The 23,763-nt window shown below is 45.0% G+C and overlaps 1 protein-coding gene across 1 annotated transcript in view; it reads left to right on the forward strand.

The window, feature by feature from the left end:
* PIP5K1C (phosphatidylinositol-4-phosphate 5-kinase type 1 gamma) overlaps positions 1-23,763 on the forward strand; it is a 476,610-nt gene that overhangs the window by 429,671 nt on the left and 23,176 nt on the right. The window contains exon 17 of the mRNA XM_082248247.1: positions 18,048-18,122. Within this exon, the coding sequence (XP_082104373.1) occupies positions 18,048-18,122 (75 nt within the window). The remainder of the gene's footprint in view (positions 1-18,047; positions 18,123-23,763) is intronic.

Consider the following 23,763-nt stretch of genomic DNA (forward strand, 5'->3'; position numbering starts at 1 on the left):
CTGTAGGATATCTGCTTCATGCTGTGCAGTTATCGCCCTGGCCAATTTTGTGTCATCTGCAAAAACTGATAACGAACTACTGATCCCTTCCTCAATGCTGTTTATGAATAAATTGAACAAGGTTGGTCCCAGGACTGAGCCCTGGGGCACCCCGCTTACTACCTCAGACCAGTCTGAGTATGCGCTGTTTATTACTACCCTTTGGACACGGCCTTTTAGCCAATTCCGTATCCAAGAGCAAACCCTGCTGTCGATACCTGCAGACCTTATTTTATAAATTAAGCGCTTGTGGGGAACTGTATCAAACGCCTTAGCGAAATCCAAGTACACCACATCCACTGGTCTCCCCCTATCTAGCTCACAGCTCACTTCCTCGTAGAATGCTAAGAGATTGGTTTGACAAGAACGCCCATTTGTAAACCCGTGCTGGTTACTACTGATGATGTTGTTGTCTTTAGCATACTCTACGATATAGTCCCTTATCATCCCCTCCAAAAGTTTACATATTATTGATGTCAGACTGACAGGCCTATAATTTCCCGGGATATGTCTCTGGCCCTTTTTGAATATCGGAATCACGTTAGCCTTCCTCCAATCCCCTGGTACATCTCCTGTCCTAATACTGTCAGCAAAGATCAGGAACAGTGGTCTAGATATAACCATACTGAGTTCCTTGAGCACTCTCGGATGTACGCCATCCGGGCCTGGTGATTTGTTTGTGTTAAGTTTATCCAGTCTTTCCCTGATTTCCCCCTCTGTTAGCCATAGTGGCAAGTCCTGTGTATTACTACTAACCATACAGTCATGGTCAGTGTACCCTTCCTTTTCCTGCGTAAAAACTGACGAGAAAAAAGAATTCAGCACGGTTGCTTTTTCAGTGTCCTCTGTAACCATCCTCCCATCATCGTTAATTATGTGTGCAATATGCACTGCCCTAGTTTTTTTGCTGTTGATATATTTAAAGAATTTCTTTGGGTTTTTTTTACTATCCTCCGCTATTTGTCTCTCAAAGTTGATTTTAGCCATCTTGATTTCGTGTTTACACTTCTTATTTTCCTCCTTGTATTGCTGGAAGGCCGATACTGTGCCCTCTGATTTATATTTCTTGAAGGCCAATTTTTTTCCCCTAATAAGTTTTTTAACGCTACGGTTTAGCCAGCCAGGTTTGGCTTTGTCTCTTCTAAATTTATTCCCCATAGGAATGCACTGCAAGATGCCTTTGCTTAATATTGTTCTAAAGCATTCCCATTTTTCCTCTGTGGTCAGTGATCCCAGGGTTTGGTCCCAGTTTACCCTTTCCATCAATGAGTACAATTTTGGAAAGTCTGCCCTTCTGAAGTTTAGGGTTCTTATGTTCCCCACTTGCCTTTTTATATTGTTATTTATACTAAATGTGATCATCCTGTGATCGCTAGAGCCCAGGTTGTCCTGGACTCCTACCTCCGAGATTATGTCTGGGTCATTAGTGATCAATAGATCCAGGATAGCATTCTCTCTAGTAGGGGAATCCACCAACTGCGACATGTAGTTATCCTGTAAGGTTTCCGTGAATAGCCGGGCCTTATGCGAGTGTGCAGTCCCCTCTTCCCAGTCAATGTCGGGATAATTGAAGTCCCCCAATATGATGACTGATCCTAGTTTTGCCGCTTTACCTATTAGTGCTAAAAATTCCAGCTCTACCTCCTCCCCTTGGTTAGGTGGCCTATAGCAAACCCCCACAACTACTTTTCCCTTATCTTCTTCCCTATCGAGTTCAACCCACACAGATTCTAAATCCATGCTCATCCCATCCGTAATGTCACTCCTTTCTAGCACCTTTATATTGTTCTTGACATAGAGACATACCCCTCCCCCTCTTTTACCAACCCTGTCCTTCCGGTACACCGAATACCCTTGGATATTGGCCAGCCAGTCATGTGAGGGGTCGAACCAAGTCTCCGCTATTCCCACAAGGTCTATGTCTTCCTCATGTACTAACATGTCCAACTCATCCATCTTATTAGCTAGGCTCCTGGCATTAGCATATACCCCTCTTAGTTTTACGGAAGTTAAACGTGATTGGCGGTTTTGTTTATTTCTGTTTGGTCTGCTGTTCTCCCGCACAGACCCGCCAATTAATGTTGTTGACCTACTGTCGCTGTTGACCCTACAACTGCCTTCAGTCCTCTGCTCCCTCCTGACTGATTCTACTTCTGAGCCCTCCCCCCCGTCTCCTAGTTTAAAAGCCCCTCCAACTCGGTGGCCATCTTTCTCCCCAAAAGAGCTGTACCGTCCCCATTAAGGTGCAGCCCATCCTTACTAAAGAGCCGGTAGCCGACTGAGAAGTCAGCCCAGTTCTCCAGGAACCCAAACCCCTCCTTCCTACACCAATTCCTCAGCCACTTGTTAACTTCCCTAAGCTCCTTCTGCCTCTCCTGTGTGGCTCGAGGTACAGGCAGTATTTCAGAGAAAACCACCTTGGAGGTCCTTTTCCTCAATCTATTACCTAAGTCCCTGAAATCGTTCTTAAGGATCCTCCACCTACCTTTAACTTTGTCATTAGTGCCCACATGCACCATGACCGCTGGGTCATCCCCAGCCCCGCCCAACAATCTGTCTGCCAGATCTGCGATGTGCCGAACTCGGGCGCCCGGTAAACAACAAACTGTTCGGTTCACGAGATCTTTTTTACAGATTTCCCTCTCTGTCCTCTTGATAATTGAGTCCCCAACTACCACAACCTGTCTAACCTTTCCTGCGTTACGGCCCCCCTTCTTCCTGGAGCCGTCCCTCCCCTGGCAGCTGGGGGAGGGCGCATGCTCCAGCTCTGCCACCCCTGAGTTGATATCCCCCTCAACCTGCAACTCAGCAAACATGTTAGGGTCTACCAACTCAGGACTGGCCTCCCTGACTCTCCTCCCCCTAACATTCCTAACAGTCACCCAGCTGCGTACCTCTGCTGCTTGCGTCTCCTCTATTCCTCCCTCCTCTATGCTGACCCCTGCCAGCGCCTGCTGGGTAATGTCCAAGCTCCTTTTCAGGTTGTAGATGCCACGCAGTCTTGTCACTGTGTTCTCTAGATCCACGATGTGGGCTTCCAGAGCAACAAGTCGCTCACATCTTGCACAGCAGTATTCGTCCTCGATTGTTTCATCAAGGAACGCATACATGCCGCAAGAAGTGCACTGAGTGGCATCCCCAATCCTGTCGGACATTATTACCCTCTACTCTATGGGGATAATATTAACAACCTGCTCTTCCTTACCTACCCTACCTCTAACTTCCCTGGTACAAAACCTGGGGTACCCACCAGTCGCTAATACCCTCACCAGTCACTAGATAGCTAATAAGAGACATGGATGAACTCAGCTTTGAGAAAAGATTAGAGGAACTGAATTTATTCTCTCTTGAGAAGAGGAGATTAGGGGGGGGGGGGGGGAATGATAAACATGTATAAATACAAAAGGGGTCCATATAGTGAACTTGGTGTTGAGTTATTCACTTTAAGGTCAACACAGAGGACAAGGGGACACTCTTTACGTCTAGAGGAAAACAGATTTCGTCTCCAAATACAGAAAGGTTTCTTCACCATAAGAGCTGTGAAAATGTGGAATAGACTCCCTCCAGAGGTGGTTCTGGCCAGCTCACTAGATTGCTTTAAAAAAGGCTTGGATTATTTCCTAGGTGTACATATAAATGGGTACTAATATAGGTAAAGTTGATCCAGGGAATATCTGATTGCCTCTCAGGGGATCAGGAAGGATTTCTTTCCCCTGCTGTAGCAAATTGGATCATTCTTTGCTGGTGTTTTTCGCCTCAGTCACGACGCCTGTCGCACCCCTGGAACCCCCCCCCAAAAAAGAGCTCTGCTCCCAAGAACAGCTGGCCGCTGAATGCCTCCTTCGCCGTTTCACAGTTCTTATATAGGTAAGGGTGGGGCCAACTGGTGACATCACCTGGTGGCGCCGCCCCCTTGTGATGTAATGGACCAGTGCATGCTGGGTCGATGACATCACAAGGGGGCAGGGCTACCAGGTGAAGTCACCAGGTGGCCCTGCTCTTACCTATATAAGAACAGTCAAACAGCGTAGGAGGCATTCGGCGGCCAACTGTCCTCGGGAACAGAGCTCTTTTTTTCGGATTTCTGCAGTGCGTGGACGTCATGATTAATAATAGATTCACATCGGAGGATACTATTTTTTTTTTTATTATTATTTTTATAATTAAGGATTTGTCAAAAACTGTCTCTGGGTTTTTCTTACTTTTTGACACTTTTTTGATGCGTGAGTAGAGGTACCCCATACTCATTCACATGGGGGGAGGGGCTGGGATCTGAGGGCCCCCTTGTTAACCGCTTCCATACAGAGCAGTTAGACCCCCTTCCTGCCCAGATCAATTTTCAGCTTTCAGCACTCTCACACTTTGAATGACAATTGCTCAGTCATGCTACACTGTAACCAAACAAAATTTTTATCATTTTTTTCACACAAATAGAGCTTTCTTTTGGTGGTATTTGATCACAACTGGGTTTTTTTTTTTTTTCGTGATATAAGCAAAAAAAGAGCAAAAATGTTGAAAAAAAAAACACTTTGTTTTTTAGTTTCTATTATAAAATTTTGCAAAAAATTAATTTTTCTTCATACATTTGGGCCAAAATTTATACTGCTACATATCTCTGGTAAAATTAACCCAAATTAGTGTATATTATTTAGTCTGTGTGAAAGTTATTGAGTCTAGAAGCTATGGTACCAATTACTGAAAATTGATCACACCAGATGTACTGATGGCCTATCTCCTTTCTTGAGGCCCTGAAATGTCAGGACAGTACAAATACCCCCCCCCCCCCCAAATGACCAATTTTTGTAAAGTAGACAGTCCAAGGTATTTAGTAAGAGGCATGGTGAGTTTTTTGAAGTTATAATTTTTCCCACAATTCTTGGGAAAATGAAGAAAACATTTTTTTTCTTTTTTTTCCCAAAACGTTGTCAATTTATAAGCTATTTCTAACACATAGCATGTACACAGCAAAAATGACACCCCAAAATTCATTCTGCTACTCCTTCTGAGTATGGTGATACCACATGTGTGAGACTTTTACACAGCCTGGCCACAAAAAGAGACTCCACGTCAAAGTAACACCATAAGGCGTTTTAGGAGCATAAATACACATAAAACTTTCTTACTACCTATCACACTTTTCAAGGCCCTAGAGCACCAATACAATGGAAAAGTCCACAAAATGACCCCATTTTGGAAAGCAAACACTCCAGCGTATATTCTATGAGGCATTATGGGTCCTTTGAACATGTCATTTTTTTCCACAAGTTTTTGAAAAATGTGGGAAAAAAATAAAAACTTTATTTTTTTACACAAAGTTGTCAATTTATAGGATATTCCTAACACATAGCATGTACATAGCAAAAATGACACCCCAAAATACATTCTGCCACTCCTCCTGAGTATGGCAATACCACATGTGTGAGACTTTTTCACAGCCTAGCCATATAGAGGGGCCCAACATCCAAGGAGTACCATCATGCATCCTAGCCACTTGCCTAGGCCTATTTTTGACATTTGGTGTTTACAAGCTAAAATCAGTTGTTTTTGCTAGAAAACTACTTAGAACCCCAAAACATTATATATTTTTTTTAGCAGAGACCCTAGAGAATAAAATGGAGATTATTGCAATATTTTTTATCACACCGTATTTGCGCAGCGGTCTTCCAAACGCAATTTTTTTGGAAAAAATTCACTTTTTTTAATTAAAGAATAAGAAACCAGTAAAGTTAGCCCAATTGTTTTCCATAATGTGAAAGATAATTTTACGCCGAGTAAATAGATACCCAACATGTCATGCTTCAAAATTGCGCACGCTCACAGAATGGTGACAAACTTTGGTACTTAAAAATCCCCATAGGCGACACTTTAAAAATTTCTACAGGTTGCTATCTTAGAGTTACAGAGGAGGTCTAGGGCTCAAATTATTGCTCTTGCTCTAACGATCGCGGCGATACCTCACATGTGTAGTTTGAACACTGTTTACATATGTGGGCGGGGTTTCCGTATGCGTTCGCTTCTGCGCGCGAGCTCACGGGGACAGGGCGCTTTAATTTTTTTTTTTTTTTTATATTTATTTTATTATTTTTTATTTTTACACTGTTTTTTAAAAAAAAAATTGATCATTTTTATTTCTATTACAAGAAATGTAAACATTACTTGTAATAGAAAAAGGCACGACAGGACCTCTTTTTTGTGAGATCTGGGGTCAAAAAGTCCTCAGATCTCACAAGTACACTAAAAGATAGAAAAAAATAAATAAATAAATAAAATATAAATTAAATAAAATGAAAAAAAAAAGGACCTTTAAACTGGTTGCTAGGCAACGACGTTTGCCGTAGCTCCGGTCCTCCAAGACCATAGAGTCGAGTGAGGGCAAGCTTGCCCTCACTCGACATCCTGTCTGTGAGGATCCGGGACCGGATCGTTTTCCCCGCTGCCGACGGGTCCGGTAAGCGGGGAAAAGGACCAGAATGCGGCGGGAGGGGGGGGCACCTCTTCCGCCACCCCGGAAGGGTGATCCCGCAGCGAATCCGCCGCTGGGACCACCCTTATCGGAAAGCCAACTGTCCACCGTTTAAAAAAATACCAGGGTTATGGCAGCTATCTGCTGCCATAACACCAGTATTTAGGTTTAAACGGAGGACGTATATAAACCTTTTTGGACTTAGACATGGTGGCTGTATGAAGGGTGACAGGTACTCGGGTACTTTGCTGGGCAGGTGACAGGCAGGTGATAGGTACTGATGAGTAGTACTGATACTGATAGGTGATACTGATACTGTACTGATGGGTACGGATGATCAGTACTGATACTGATAGGTGATGGGTACTGATGAGCAGGTGGCAAGTACTCGGGTACTTCAGGTGTCAGGTACTCTGATGAGCAGGTGGAAGGTACTCGGGTACTCTGATGGGTAGGTGACAGGTACTCGGGTACTCCGGTGACGGGTATTCGGGTACTCCGGTGACGGGTACTCAAAGTACCCGAGTACCTGTCATCAGAGTACCCGAGTACCTGTCATCAGAGTACCCGAGTACCCGTCATCAGAGTACCCGAGTACCCGTCATCAAGAGTACCCGAGTACCCGTCATCAGAGTACCCGAGTACCCGTCATCAGAGTACCCGAGTACCCGTCATCAGAGTACCCGAGTACCCGTCGTCAGAGTACCCGAGTACCTGTCACCAGCCCATCAGAGTACCCGAGTACCTGTCATCAGCCCATCAGAGTACCCGAGTACCTGTCATCAGAGTACCTGATGGGCTGGTGACAGGTACTCGGGTACTTTGATGGGCTAGTGACAGGTGCTTTTTATTGGGGGGGGGGGCAATCAGTGTGGTTGGGGTGCACTGTACTTGGTAACTAGCTGTTACCACAATCTCCTCCTCACACAGGATCAGTGTGTGAGGAGGAGAACACGGTGACAGCTAGTTACCGTGTTCTCTGTTGACATTTGTGACCGGCTGTGATCGGACAGAGCCGGTCACGTGGTAAAAAGCCAATTTCATTGGCTCTTTACCTAGATCGGGGATGGGCTCTGTCCGAGGGAGGGGCGCGCATTGAGGAAGGAACAAGCGGCTCGCGCTGGAGCCGCTCATGTGATCGGCTGTGATTGACACAGCCGATCACGTGGTACACAGCCGCAGTAGCGGCGAGACCGGGCGGACGTCATATGACGGCCGCCCGGATCGAGAAAGGATTCCTGCCGACGTCATTTTATAATGGCGCGGTATGGAAGGGGTTAAAGTGGGCTACCAGATTCCAATAAGCCCCCTGCCCGCAGATCCCCTCAACCACAGGCCATGGTTGTAGGGATGAGGCCCTTGTCTTGGCGGGGCCACCTGATGATGTCACCAGGTGGCACCACCCCTTGTGACATCAATGACCCAGCATACATCGGCTGGTGACATCACAAGGGGGCGGTGCCGCCTGGTGACATCGGGTGGCCTCGCCCTTACCTATATAAGAACTGTCAAATGGCAAGCCAGCCATTTGGCGGTTTGCCTTTACGGCGGGCGGAGAGATTTTCTCTTTTTTGGGTTGGCGGTATGGCATGGGCATCATAATTGACGATGGATCTACAATGGGGGTGACTGTTTTATTTTTCAATAAAGGATTTGTCAAAAACCTGTCTCCAGTTTTTATTTTTTGTACACTTTTTTGGTGACTGGGTAGGGGTACTATGTACTCATTCACGTGGGGGGGAATCTGGGGGCCCCCTTGTTAAACATGGGGACAAGGTGCTTTGGTGTAGGGGGGCAGAACTCCCCCCCCACCCCAAAACATCCCCACCATGTTGAGGGCATGTGGCCTGTTATGGTTCAGAAGGGTTCAGGCTCAGATAAGGGTCTGGTATGTATTTAGGGGGGGTCCTCACTGTTTTTTTTTTTTGCGCATGGGGTTCCCCTTAAAATCCATACCAAACCCAAAGGGTCTAGTATGGATTGGGGGGGGGGAGGGGGCCTCCACACCGGTTTTTATTGTTTTTTTTTTTATTCAGCTGTCAGCGGGAAAGCCCTTTGACAGCTGATGACTCAGCAGTTGTTAAAGACAGCGCAGCCGGCTTCCCTGCTCTGCTCCTTAACTAATAGCTTTTACTGGTGCCCGATCGGGCAAAGCTTTGCCCAATCAGGGCGCAGAATGCACTGTGCAGTGCAGTGTGTTGCGGGGTGTTTGGCAGAGCGAACACCCTGCAAATTTGAGAGTTCACTGAATAGATCGGACAGCCAATGTTCGGCCAGGACTCATGCTCGGCCCGAACCGTTCACCCAACACTTAGTGGTGCTGGAACTCACTTCATACCTTTAAATGAGAAGGAAAATAAGAAGACACAGCATATACTAGTACTTTTTAAGGACTTGTTTATTGTTTTATTGAACTGGTATGTGGCAGAATATTCAGCTGTTGTTGTTGCACATTTATGAAATGAAAATACAAATAGGAACTGTAATTATCAGGACTTTAATTGATTGTTGCGTGGCACTATTTTTGTTTTATTGTATATCAGTAGATGTGGGAGTACACATTACGGTGTGAGCAGCAACAATAGGTTATATATACCGTATATACACGAGTATAAGCTGACCCGAATATAAGCCAAGGCACCTAATTTTACCACAAAAAACTGTGAAAACGTATTGACTCGAGTATAAGCCTAGGGTGGGAAATGCAGTATCTACTGGACCACCACCAGACCCAAAACAAGAGAATCTCCTGTACCATGCCCGCAGCACTGCATCTCTTGAGGAGATGCAGGGGCTGCGAAGGAGTCTCACTTACCTTTTGGTGAGGCGCCTTAAATTTAAAAATGCTGCCGCCCGGCACCAACACATCACCGCGCATGCGCCGTCTGCCAGGGAATAGCTGAACGTGTACGGGCTTTCCCGAGCAGCGGAGGTGCATGCGCACTGCTCCGGAGAAAGGTAAGTGAGACCGTCACTCGAGTATAAGCCGAGGGGGGCTTTTTCAGCATAAAAAATTGTGCTGAAAAAGTCGGCTTATACACAAGTATATACGGTAATCACAAAAAGTTTTGTATATAATTTTTATTTTTTTGGTAAATTTTGCTTAGCACATTGATCAGTGAATTTTTTGTGAATGGTAGTTAACCTGGCGTATTTGGCAGTGCGGATCGTATGTCTTCAAAGAGCTCCTTTTAGTGACATGTGAGACCAAAAAATAAAACATGTAGAATTTATTTATAATTTTATAAATAAATTCTACATGTTTTATTTTTTGGGTATGTGTCATTATATATGAATTGGTACGGTACCATTTAAAAATCCCATTTAGCCCTCATTGTTTCTTATTCATTTCTTTCTGTTCTCTCTCCTTCTTGGAGCATTTTCTCCTACTACATCTTTGGTCGATAGGCTCTGCTACCTGAGTCTATCCCCTCTTTTTTGGGTTGATTCCCACCATCAAACTTTGATAATTGGGGATGTCGGTACCTTTAATAATTGAATACTTACCACAAACACTACCTTCTTTTTTGAGAACACCAATAAAATGTTTGCGAGTCTTTTATCAATCAATGTAGCTGCAAGCCACACCTCCGAACTGATTTCATTAATTGAGCTCCAGCTATGCAAACTACTGACTCCAATTAACTTTCGATGAAGCATTTAGTCTATAGGTTCACTTACATTTTCCTCCCGCACTGTGAATGTTCAATACAGACACGAGAAATTAGAATTGTGTGTTATCAGCTTTAGCACATAGGGTTGATTTACTGGCAAATATACTGTGCACTGCAAGCGCACTTGTTCCAGAGCTTAGTAAAAGAGGTAGTTTGGGTTTACAAAGAATCACATCAAAATCAATCACATGCAAGGTACATTTACAAGGTTCTTGCGCATGATTGGATGATGGAAATCAGTAGAGCTTCCCCTCATTTCAGGGCTCCCCCTCAGATCTAGAGCAACTACACATGAAGTGCACTTGCAGTGCACAGTATATTTGCCTTTATTAACCACTTAAGCCCCGGAAGATTTTACCCCCTTCCTGACCAGGGCCTATTTTGCGATTCGGCACTGCGTGATTTTAACGGACAATTGCGCGGTCGTGCAACGATGTACCTAAACAAATTTGGCGTCCTTTTTTTCCCACAAACAGAGCTTTCTTTTGGTGGTATTTGATCACCTGTGCGATTTTTTTTGATCATGCGCTATAAACAAAAAAAGAGCATCAATTTTGCAAAAATAACAATATTTTTCACATTTTTTATATGAAATTCCCCAAAAAAAATTTACATTATTTTTTTTTAACATTTTAGGCCAATTTTTTTTTTTACCATATGTTTGGTAAAAAAAAAAAATCGCAAAAAGCGTATTTTGATTGGTTTGCGCAAAAGTTATTGCATTTACTAACAAAGGGAAAGATTTTTGTCATTTTTGTTGTTTTTTTTTTTTTTACGCGTAATGGCGGCGATCTGTGATTTTTTTTGCGAGACTGCGACATTGGGGCGGACAGATCGGACCCTTGACTGACATTTTTGACACTTTTGGGGTTACCAGTGACATTACTACAGTAATCAGTGCTATACATATGCACTGTTACTGTAAAAATGACACTGGCAGTGAAGGGGTTAACTTTTTTTAGAGGGAGGGGTTAAGTGTGTCTCTAGGGGTGTGTTTCTAACTGTGATTGGCTGTGGCTTAATGTGTAAGAACAGTGATCAACGGTCCTACATAGTAGAACCGTTTGATCACCATTCTTACACAGGGGAGACTGACAGGCGGCTTTGTTTACACTAGCCGCCTGCCTTTCTCTCGCTGTCACGGACGATCGCGAGTGCCCGGCGGACATCGGGTCCGCCGGACACCCGCGCGGGGGGTCCATGACCGAGCGGGAGCGCGCATCCGGCGGCGCGCGCTTGCTCCCAAAACCCTTACAGGCTAGCGACGTAACTCTACGTCGCTTTGCCTGTGAGGGGCTGACTGCCGACGTAAATAGTCGTGCGGCAGTCGGCAAGTGGTTAAATCAACCGCATTGCGTTTATCTATTTTTGTGACCTAGCCTGCCATACACAGAGCAAATTTATTTCCTGAAACCACGGTTACAGGAAAGAAAATTGCTTGATTCCCCCATCAACACAGATAGGGGAATCCCTGCAGCTGGGCCATTGTCTTCTCCTGGGGGGATGAAGCCATCGCTGCCGGGAGAAGACAGTGATTGTTAGTGGCTATAGCAGCCGCTAGCGATAATCGAAGGTAAAACCCTGCATGCTGGATGTACCCAAGCTCATCAATCAATCAATCAAGTTGGTATATTCAGATTCGAAACGTGCCTTAGAAGCGGATCAGGTCACATTTTATGGCAAATTACTGCAGAAACCAGGTAATTCCAAGGTGTCCACATACTTTTTCTTGACACTGTATATTGATATTTATTCCGGGATAATTTATAGTCTATTTTAAAGGTTTGTGAGTGACTAGTGTCAGATAAGCTGGTCATATATCTTCTTTGTTAACTATTGTTAAAAGAATTACTTGTTTTGAGACATCTAAGTTTGAAAAAATAAACTTTGAGGAACTTTCATCTCTACTGTATGTGAATGAGTTGGTTATCTCTAGAAAGGATTATCTGTTGGTGAATAGGAAGATCATTCAAAAAAACAAAAGCTCTATCTTCAGGGAACTGTTTTATAATAAAAATGACTGGCCTAGAAATGCAGAAAATGTGTGTATAATGGAACTGTAGAGCAACTAGAGTAAGCTGAAGAAAGGGAAAGAAGCGGTAGTGACCATTGTGTGGCTATAGGTTTGGCTATAGGTTTTTGTTTTTAAATTTTATATTTGTGTTATTCAACAGTTTTACCTGCATTTTTTGTCTCTGTAAACAAAATTATCTTCTATATCTAATTATATTGTGATTTTCCTATGCCAATGACAACAGTAGACCCTATAAGAGAACTTTAATATTAATAATCATAATTTCTCTTTCGTTCATATCTTCATTGACCGTTGGGTTATGCTGCTGTTCTTAGGAGTAGGACACTAGGTGGAAAAAGGGTTAACAAAAGTTAACAAGGCTTTGACTACACGTATGGGACAGTCCGTGGGGGTATACTCCCACTTCCTGCTCTAGGATCTCAGTTTTTTTCTGCCTAGTCAGGAGTAAGGACCTAGCTCCTTGCTGGGATCTCTGGTCCTAGCCTTTTTTTTTTTATTTTAAATGGAACTTTTTTCCTTTTTTCCTTCTACAATCAAGTTGTTCCTGTGAGAACTACAATCAACTGCCGGACTGGGTGATGCACTGGAAATTCTAGATCCTTACAGTCCCCTCAGTCTGGCCAGCGAGCGTGTGCAGACTGTAGCTCCGCGCTCAGTCGGCCGCGACATAGTCCCACAGGACAGGGGCAGGGCGGCGAGTGGAACACCTCGCAAGGATGCGCACGACCGGGTTGCAGCCTGAGTCACAGCGTACCCCTGGCCTGCAGCTCCCCCCATTCCAAGATGGAAAGGTGTTCTGCCTGGAGTGGTGTCTCCAAAGGTTTGGTGAGTAGTTTTTTCCCCCTTTTTTTTTTTCTTCTTTGGGAAATTTTGGGTGGAAGCGGGCCCATTCTAAAGTGGTCGGTCCCTCCTGTGACCTCCCAACCCCTCTGGTACCCCATTTCTATCAAGGGCCTCCATGCTAACCCCCCCCCCCCCCCAACCCAGGGCTGTGCTAGTGGTGTGGGATGTGTGTGGGGAGCTGTGGCTGGCAGGGGCTGGGAGTGCAAAGCGGCAGTTCCCGCTACAAATAGCATGGTTTGTTTATGGTAGGGGGTGCCGTCATTTTATTGTAGTTCACTACACTGTGCTTGGCGGCTATGTGGAGGCTCCCATAGAAGTCTATGGGCGGCCATTTTCTTGTAGCCACAGAAGCGGCCGTTCCACTTCCTTTCTGAACGGCATGGAGCAAGCTGACGGACGCTTCTGGTTCTTACTCTGTGCGGTGTGGTGAGTCTCTGGGGGTGTATGCCATCCCTTTTTCCTGTTGTAGCATTAGCTGGGACCTGTAGTGCCACATTTAAAGTAGTGGGACATATTACAGCCGTTTTTTGTGCAAATTTTTTTGCTATATCATGTGGTCCAAGGTTGCTCCATGGAACATTTAAAGCGAGTGTCACCACCGGACCCACGCTCAGAGGCGGCAGGACCCTCCAAATCTGCGTCTGCCCTTTTGGCCATGACGGTAGTCCTGCAGTCGCTGGTATCAAAAGTGGATTTGGCCCTGCAGAAAAGACAGGCAAAGAAGCGCCCTCACCTGCCCCCTCTGTGTCCTCAGATTCTGAGACTGACGTGGCCGCCACAGACGTGAAGAAACCCCACAGGGTCTGCGTCGGCGCAATTGGAGGGCTCTGATAGTGAGGATGAGTCCTCTTCCACGTCTTCCGCACAAGAAAAGGCGCTTATGGAGGCTCTGATAGTATCAGTGCGGGAAACTCTAAAGATGGAAGACACAGCTGGCGCCGGTGCAGTTCGGTACCCGCAAACAGTCCAAGGTGATTAAGGTGTTTCCGTTTCCCGCCTATTTTGGCGAGATTGTCACTAGTCAGTGGAGTTCCCCGAAACGCATGGGATACCTAAGCGTTTTGCTGGGAGGTATCCCTTTGAGGAGTCCCTCTTAAAGAAACTGACGGTTCCCCCGGTGGTAGATTCACAGGTTTCCAGAATGACTAAGGCCACCTTGCTACCGGTGGAGGACGCACCGTCCTTTAAACACCCCGCAGACGGGAAGGCTGAAGCCCTGGTCCGCCATCTTTTCACTTTGACAGGTTCAATATTGAGGCCGGTGTTCGCCATTACTTTGGTCTCTCAGACTTTAACGGAATGGTCTAGAATCCTGTGCCAGGATTTGTAAGGGATCAACATCCCCCTGAGCTGGTGGAATTGACGGACCAGCTGATACAGGGGTTGCAGTATATCTCTGATGCTTTCCTGGATGCGGCTCCGTTGGCTTGCAGGGCATCTGTGACTGCGGTAAACCTTGATTTGGCTGAAATGATGGTCTGCGGACCAAGCTTCCAAAAAGTTGCTGACCGATCTTCCTTCTGTGGGAGATCGTCTGTTCGCAGCTTCAATGGAAGAGGTCATTAAAGGTCTCACTGGTGGTAAAAGCACACTTCCGCAGAGCACAAAGGGCAGAGAGCCTCGGCGCAAACGTGGTCCAGTGTTCTCAGCCCACAATTGGCCCTTTCGCCCTACACAGGACAAGGGTTCCAAGAGACCCTGGGTTGGTAAGTCAAAAGCGGTCCCTCTGGCCAACGTGTGGGGGGACGTTTTGCTTCTTTTTTGCAGGGCCTCATGGGGCAATGCAAGATTTGCTCTCGCAGGGTGTCATTGTACCAGTTCCAGATTTGGAACGCTTTCTGGGTTTTTATTTAAACCTTTTCACTGTCCCCAGGAAGGAGGGCAAGGTTCATCCAATTTTAGACCTCAAGGCCTGGAACCACTTTGTGAGGATTCAAAAATTCAAGATAGAGTCCATTCGCACAGTAGTGGCTGCCCTTCATCAAGGAGACTTTTCGACGCATATCTCTATATCCCAATTTATGGCGGGCATTAACGTTTCCTTCACTTTGCTGTGGGAGAAGAACATTATCAATTTGTGGCGTTACCCTTTGGTTCGCATCAGCTCCTCGGGTGTTCACGAAGGTGTTGGCCCCGGTGCTCGCCTTGCTCAGACAGAGGGAAATTGCAATACTGGGTTACCTGGATGACCTTCTGCGAGCGGAGTCACGTTCCGTTTTACAGAACGATCAGCCCTGACTTCGTCCAACAGGTTGAATTATCTGGGGCTAACTCTGGATTCAGTCTCGGCTCAAATGTTTCTTCCGGAGGAGAAAACTGAAAAAGTTGCAGCATGCGATTCAGCTTCTATTCTCCAACCATTGGTCATCTCTCAGGACTTGCATGCAAGTGCTGGGGTTGATGATTTCCACTTCCAAGGTTGTTCCGTTTGCTCAGTTTCACACCAGACCTCTGTAGAGGGAGATCCTGGCAAAATGGGACAAGAATCCTGGATCCCTAGACAATCTGATCAGATTGACCCGGGGGAAGAGGGCGGTTTGTCAGGGAAAATCCTTCCTTCCCTTATACTGGAAGGTGATCTCCATGGACACCAGCTTGTCCGGGTGGGAAGGCACCTTGGGCACGCACTTGGCCCAGAGGGTTTGGACTCGGAGTCCGTTCTGCTGATCAACATCCTGGAAATCAGAGCGATCAGACTTTGTCTGTCCCAGTGGATGGATCGTCTACAGGGGTGTCAGGTAAGGATTCAATCGGATACGCCAGGGCCGTGGCATATGTCAATCATTACGGGGGCATGAAGAGTGCCCTTGCGCACAAAGAAGTGGCTGGCATTCTGAGATGGGCAGAACGACATGTTCCAGCCCTTTCTGCTGTGCACATTCCAGGGCTCAAAAATTGAGGCGAGTCTAAGCGAATGGTCTCTCCATCCGGAGGTGTTTCAACAATTGTGCCTTCGGTGGGGGACTCCAGATGTCGACCTACTGGCTTCTCGCCTCAACAGGAAGGTTCAGAGGTTCATAGCAAGATTACGAGACCCCTTGGCAGACTTTCTGGTGGCCCCCTTTGGTCAGTATAATCTAATTAATGCCTTCCCTCGTTACAGCTCCTGCCAAGACTCTTGCGTAGGATCGAGGCAGAAGGGATCCCAGTGATCCTGGTGGCTCCGGACTGGCCTGGTCAGTCTTGGTACACAGAGTTAGTGAGACTGGTTGCCGATGCTCCTTGGTGGCTTCCTCTCAGAAAAGATCTGTTGTCTCGAGGACCGATCTTCCATCCTGCTTTACAGTCGCTGGCTTTAATGGCCTGGCTATTGAAAGCCAGGTACTGAAGGATAGAGGATTGTCGGATTTGCGGTGATTCCTACTCTGTTAAGAGCTAGAAAATGCACTTCCCGGAAGACTTATCATCGGGTTTGGAAGGTGTATATTACTTGGTGTAAGTCTAACCCCCCCCCCCCCGTGCCTTCTTGGTATTGCGTCTGCTGGAATTTCTACAAGGGGGTGTAGATAGGCGTTCGGGTCTGGGCACCATTAAGGGCCAGATTTCAGGGTTGACAATTTTTTTCCCAACACCCGTTAGCCTCAAACTCCTTGGTTCACACTTTTGTACACTTTAGTGTTCACCATGTGGCCCCTCCTGTGATGTCCCTGGTGCCTCCATGAGATCTTAATTTGGTGTTATCTGTTCTTCAAAAATCACCTTTTGAGAATATTCGCGAGATTCCTTTATTGACTCTCTCACAGAAGGTGGCCTTCTTGGTTGCCATTACTTCTGCACGCAGGGTTTCTGAATTGGCTGCGTTGTCCTGTTGTCGCCTTATTTGATGGTTCATAGGGACAAAGTGGTTCTCCGTTCCTCGAGTTTCCATTTGAATGAGGACATTGTGTTGCCTTCGCTGTGTCCTAAGCCAAGACATCCAAAAGAGATTGCCTTACATTCCTTAGATGTGGTTCGTGCCATCAGGGTGTACCTGGCGGTGACTGAGACGATTGGTAAATCAGATTCCTTATTTGTACTTACAGATGGACCCCATAAGGGGCAGGCTGCGTCTGCTGCGACTATCTCCACATGGATCAGGCAGACGATGGTGCAGGCCTATTCCATGAAGGGTCAGGTCCCTCCTTTCCCTGTCAAAGCGCATTCTACAAGGGGGCTTAGTGCCTCCTGGGCCTTCCCTTACCAGGGGTCGGTGGTGTGCAAGGTGTCCAAGTGTGCAAGGCGGCTACCTGGTCGTCTGTGCCTTTATTCACCAAATTTTACAAGGTGGACCTGGCATCTGCAGAAGCTGCTTTTGGCTGCAAAGTTTTGCAGGTCGCTGTTGCGGAGGCTGCGGCCTCTTGAGGATGTGTTTTTTTTCCGGTTGGCGAGCCCCAGTTGTTCCTGGATGGGTTCCTTGATACCTGGTTGGCTATTTATTTGTTAGCCGTTTTTTTGTTAAATTTTGCAGTGTGCCCACCCCTCATGATGACACTGCTTTGGGACATCCCAACGGTCAATGAAGATATGAAGCTGTGTCCGTCAATGAACGAAAGAGAAAACTGGATTTTTGTCTTACTGTAAAATCCTTTTCTCTGATGTTCATTGACAGACACAGCACCAACCCCTCTGATGAGTTTGGGTTATGTATTCTTCTGACACTGCTTGTAACAAAACTGAGATCCTAGAGCAGGAAGCGGGAGTATAACCCCAGGGACTGCCCATAGGCGTAGTCAAAGCCTTGTTAACTTTTGTTAACCCTTTTTCTGCCTAGTGTCCTACTCCTAGGAAGAGCAGCATAACCCAATGGTCAATGAAAATATGAAGCTGTGTCCGTTAATGAACATCAGAGAAAAGGATTTTACTGTAAGATAAAAATCCAGTTTTTCTCATATCTGTTAACTGTTTAAACAATTTGTCTGTTTCTTGAGTCAATTCATCCACTCTTATTTCTTCCATTCTTACTCTCTCCATTCTTTGTGATCACATGGTTTACTTCATCTCATCTTTCAACCAGTTCACCGATGGGCGATATTGGGTGTATTCTCCCCAACCCTGTCAGATGCGCTCTGCCACTTCATCCATTAACTCTGTGAGTGAGTACTACTAATGCATTAAAACAATGCAGTGTTCACTCAGTTTAAGCCCATGTAGTCAATTTGTTTATTTTTCGTCAAATATTTTTTAGTTAAAGTGTTTCTCCAAAAGTATATGTAAAACAGCCAGAATTCAGAACTCTGTCCTTTCTCAAGCACAATCTGGCTATGCATTTCATCATTTAATAAGGAAAAGCAAGATTCCAAAATATATATTTTTAGAGTTAGCAATTATATTTATATATACTTTCTGCTTGGGTTTCTTTTGCGGGAGGCTCATCAAATCCTGCTTGAAGGCTGCAAAACTTAGATTGAACTCCATTGAAGTCTACATGGAGAAGTTTGATATGTGTACTGTACAGTTGGGTAGGGTCTTTTGAGGGCAACATGAGAAAAAAAAAAAACAAATCCTTTAAACTACAAGCTTAGGAGATGTCTTTAAATCTAAATTCACCTTTCAAAAAAATAATATAAATGCACATATGCATAGGTAAAACAAAATGTGCATTTAATATATATATATATATATATATATATATATATATATATATATATATATATACAGTATATATACACCCTCACATTTTTGTAAATATTTTATTATATCTTTTCATGCGACAACACTGAAGAAATGACACTTTGCTACAAAGTAGTGAGTGTACAGCTTGTATAACAGTGTAAATTTGCTGTCCTCTCAAAATAACTCAACACACAGCCATTAATGTCTAAACCGCTGGCAACAAAAGTGAATACACCCCTAAGTGAAAATGTCCAAATTGAGCCCAATTAGCCATTTTCCTTCCCCGGTGTTATGTGACTCGTTAGTTTTACAAGGTCTCAGGTGTGAATGGGGAGCAGGTGTGTTACATTTGGTTTTATCGCTCTCACTCTCTCATACTGGTCACTGGAAGTTCAACATGGCACCTCATGGCAAAGAACTCTCTGAGGATCGGAAAAAAACAATTGTTGCTCCACATAAAGATGGCCTAGGCTATAAGAAGATTGCCAAGACCCTGAAGCTGAGCTGCAGCACGGTGGCCAAGACCATACAGTGGTTTAACAGGACAGGTGCCACTCAGAACAGACCTCGCCACGGTCGACCAAATAGGTTTAGTGCACGTGTTCAGTGTCATATCCAGAGGTTGTCTTTGGGAAATAGACATATGAGTGCTGCCAGCATTGCTGCAGAGGTTGAAGGGGTGGGGAGTCAGCCTGTCAGTGCTCAGACCATACGCAGCACACTGCATCAAATTGGTCTGCATGGCTTTTGTCCCAAAAGGAAGCCTCTTATAAAGATGATGCACAAAGCCTGCAAACAGTTTCCTGTTGACTAAGGACATGGATTACTAGAACCATGTCCTGTGGTCTGATGAGACCAAGATAAACTTATTTGGTTCAGATGGTGTCATGCGTGTGGGGTGGCAACCAGGTGAGGAGTACAAAGACAAATGTGTCTTGCCTACAGTCAAGCATGGTTGTGGGAGTGTCATGGTCTGGGGCTCCCTGCGGCACTGGGGAGCTACAGTTCATTGAGGGAACCATGAATGCCAATATCTACTGTGATGCAGAGCATGATCCCCTCGCTTTGGAGACTGGGCAGTATTCAAACATGATAACGACCCCATACACACCTCCAAGACAACCACTAACTTGCTAAAGAATCTGAAGTTAAATGTAGTGGACTGGCCAAACATGTCTCCAGAATTAGACCCTATTGAGCATACGTGGGGCATCCTCAAACGGAAGGTGGAGGAGCGCAAGGTCTCTAACATCTACCAGCACAGTGATGTCGTCATGGAGGAGTGGAAGAGGACTCCAGTGGCAACCTGTGAAGCTCTGGTGAACTCCATGCCCAAGAGGGTTAAGGCAGTGCTGGAAAATAATGGTGGACACACAAAATATTTACACTTTGGGCCCAATTTGGACCTTTTCACTCAGGTGTACTCAGTTTGTTGCCAACAGTTTAGACATTAATGGCTAAATGATGAGTTATTTTGAGGGGACAGCAAATTGACACTGTTATGCAAGCTGTACACTCACTACTTTACATTTTAGCAAAGTGTCTCTTCCTCAGTGTTTTCCCATGAAAATATATAATAAAATATTTACAAAAATGTGAGGGGTGTACTCACTTTTGTGAGATACTGTATATATAATTCGTTTTTTTGTTTGTTTTTTTCTTAAGAAGGAGCCTGCGGTGCAATGTCAGGCTCCTGCAGAGTCTTCCTCTAGTTTGTGCCCGCATCCCCATATGGGCTTTCAATTACAAAAGCTAGAGGAAGACTAAATGAATTACGACCATCTGCCCCAGTCACGCTGTCACAGAGAAGGGAGTGCTGGCAGCGGGAGGTGGGTGCATAGAAGCATGTTACATCCTAAATACGTGATACGTGTGTCTAATGTTTAAAATGTTCCTAAAGATGAACTTATCCTTTGAAGTGTTTTTTCACTTTTTCAGCCAAACTGGGATAACAACTACTTTATATACATATATACTCTATATATATATATATATATATATATATATAATGTCATATGATGTCCGGTCAGGATAATGTAACCACCTTCCTGCTGTCATTTGCCTATAGGGTGGGCGGGAAGTGGTTAAAGAATAAGTTCAGCTTTAAAAAATAAAAAATGCATATTTTATCTTGCATTTATTATTTTTTTTTCTAGGATTGCAGGCTTAAATATGGGTGTAACATGTTCAGAAAGGTGCATTTTGCCTTCAAGCTTGGCTTAAATACAGCTGTATCTCAATTACATTTTTTCAACCTAAAAAAAACTTTTTAAGTAGTTCTGACTGCAACACTGGCCTGAATTGACTGGTGGAAGTAGCAGCCAAAACAGATCTAAAAGCTAAAGGAAATAGGATATCTAAAAAAAAGTGTAATCGTTTGCAAGCTTCTTTTTCCACTTCACTGCATTGTCTTTAAAGTTGAATAAAATGTCAAAATAGAGTTCACAAAAAAAATTCAAAACACAGCTCCAAATTATCCAAATTCTTCACCAAAAAAATTCAAAATATAGGCTGTGTTTTGTAGAAATTGGCTACAATCTGGACAGTACACGAGCACTTGAATAGACAGCAAATAGAGACCAGGCAGATTTTATCTTGAAGTAGTTATTAGAGTGTATTATGTGAGAGACTATAGCCGCAAATATTGTTCATTTTCTGGACAGTAGGCAAGCAGTCTGCAAAAGCCACAATGTAAGTGTGAGGGATGATGGGATGTATTATTTGAGAGACAATAGCCACAAATATTGTACAGCAGCTGAACATTATGTAAGCAGCTTGGCTAGGTCACAATATAAGAGGAAGAGAAAAGGCAGGTTTTATCTTGAAGTAGTTATTAGAGTGTATTATGTGAGAGACTATAGCCGCAAATATTGTGCATTTTCTGGACAGTAGGCAAGCAGTCTGCAAAAGCCACAATGTAAGTGTGAGGGATGATGGGATGTATTATTTGAGAGACAATAGCCACAAATATTGTACAGCAGCTGAACATTATGTAAGCAGCTTGGCTAGGTCACAATATAAGAGGAAGAGAAAAGGCAGGTTTTATCTTGAACTAAACATTATAGACTGATTTGAGAGAAAATAACCACAAATATATTAGAGTGCTTGAGCACTGGAATGGACCACAAACTTTGAGCGGCAACATATTTTCCCTGCAGCTAAAATTTGAAATTTATCAGCTGCAGAAATTTATCAGCTGCAGAAACAGTGTGTGGCAGAATTATAGTTTTTGAGGGTTTATTAACAGTCAGCAGCTACAAAAAGTGTAGCTGCTGACTTTTAATAAATACACACTCAGCTGTCCCACGATCCAACAATGCGGCCGCCAGAAGCCTCGCTCCTCTCTCTCGCCTCTCCCCGGCGCCAACATAACAAGCATGGGCACCCGACTGTGACAGCTTGCGGCTTCACAGCCGGGTGCACACTGCACATACGTGTCGCACTGCGCTTCCTAAGCGGCCGGGGAATCTTCTGGGACCTCTGCCGTGTCCCATAAGATTGCAGGGAGGGAGGGGGAGAGGAGAACTTCGGCTCGAGCCGCCCAGGTGGCCAGAGCAGAAGTGGGAGCAGGTATCTGTCAAAACTAGGTCCCCCCCCCCCCCCGACACAAAGCAGGATTTATCCTGCAGCAAACAAACATTTGGCAGCTGAGGTCCAGCTGTGAAAACATTGTGTGGTGCCTTTGCAGTGCCAGAGTGATGAAATAAGACAGGATAGGTGGCAAGAGCTTGTAATGGTAACAGACATAATTTTGTTTTTGAGCTGGATGACACCATTTTATTCAGCATCTTTAACAGCAGGGATTTTGTACTCATTGATAATTCAAGACTAGTTCATTTTATTACACAGATACACACTGCTGGCAAGATGGATTTGCCTCTCTGTAATTAAACCTCCTGCTGTGCTGAAGGCCCTCTCAGAAAACAAGCTGATTGCAAAGCAAACTATGTCCAGTGGTCAAGCCCAGGTACTCAATAATCCAAGGGGTCCACACTGCTAAGATTGGCTGCAGCCTTTAACCCAGTAAATACTGCCTGCAACCTGGTCTAGCCACTGTGGTTTAAAATAATTAAATAAAAAATTCTCAAAAGCAGCCATCGACACCCCCTCTCCTTCCAAGTATTGGAGGCATGTTGGCTATCAGAAGGGATCATATCATCAGGAAATGCTGTAAAGAGGTTCTTATGCAGAACCTTTTTGAAGTGTCACAATTTCACCCCACCCTTTAAGCTTCCCCCCATTCCCTCCTCCTTACCACCTGCACGACAACCCTAAAACTCCTAAAATTTTGTCTCTGTCTCCCAGGACTGGACGCAGCTTGCAAAGGGTTGTGTGGGCTTTAAAACAGCAGCAGGTGGTCCTTTTCTTCCTGCTGCTGTGCCTCCAGTGTTCAGTCTGTTAGGCCACAGAGTATGTGCTCCAAGAAACCATGAGTGGGATGGGAGTGCTAATTCCCATCTTGTTGCAGCTCACCATCTTGGTCGCTTCTTCAAAAAGTGGCAAAACATGTTCTAAATTATGAGCCACTGACATGGTATAAAATACTCCAGCTCACCCGAGTCATCTATCTTTGTAATTCCGCAGGTACTCACTGATGGCATGCTGCTGCTAGAGCAACCTCTACAGCATGGCCAACGTTGAGTTTAAGCACTTGTCACAGATGAAGGCAGTTGGTGGCCACCTTGTGTTGGAGCTGCATTTCTGCCAACCGAGCACTGGCTGGGTATGACAACTTAAAGTGGCTACACACCCTTCAAGGCTGATAAAATAAACTCCTGGAAGCAAGGGTACTTAATGGGGAGCCAAGGCACCAACTGAGTGAGGACATGTACCAGGCAAGGTATGTTTTGTTTTTTTTTGTTTTTTCCGGGAAAAGGGCTACCAGCAGATTAGTGCTGTTGTCACATCCTTGCCTGGCTGAAGATGGCATTGGGTCTGCTACCGCTTAGCTTGGGCCTGAAGAGCGGTTAGAAGTTGTGGCCCACTTGACTCCTGTCCCCCAGGCATACCAGCTGCAAAAAAAGAATGGCCGCATTTAGCCTGGCACATTGCATATACTCTGGGGTGCTTGGGGGAAACTGGTGGTTTCAAGGAGTTAGAGGATGAGACCAGTGAGG

The sequence above is a fragment of the Pelophylax lessonae genome, assembly GCF_965119305.1.
Source record: "Pelophylax lessonae genome assembly, chromosome: 1".
NCBI classification, from domain to species: domain Eukaryota; kingdom Metazoa; phylum Chordata; class Amphibia; order Anura; family Ranidae; genus Pelophylax; species Pelophylax lessonae.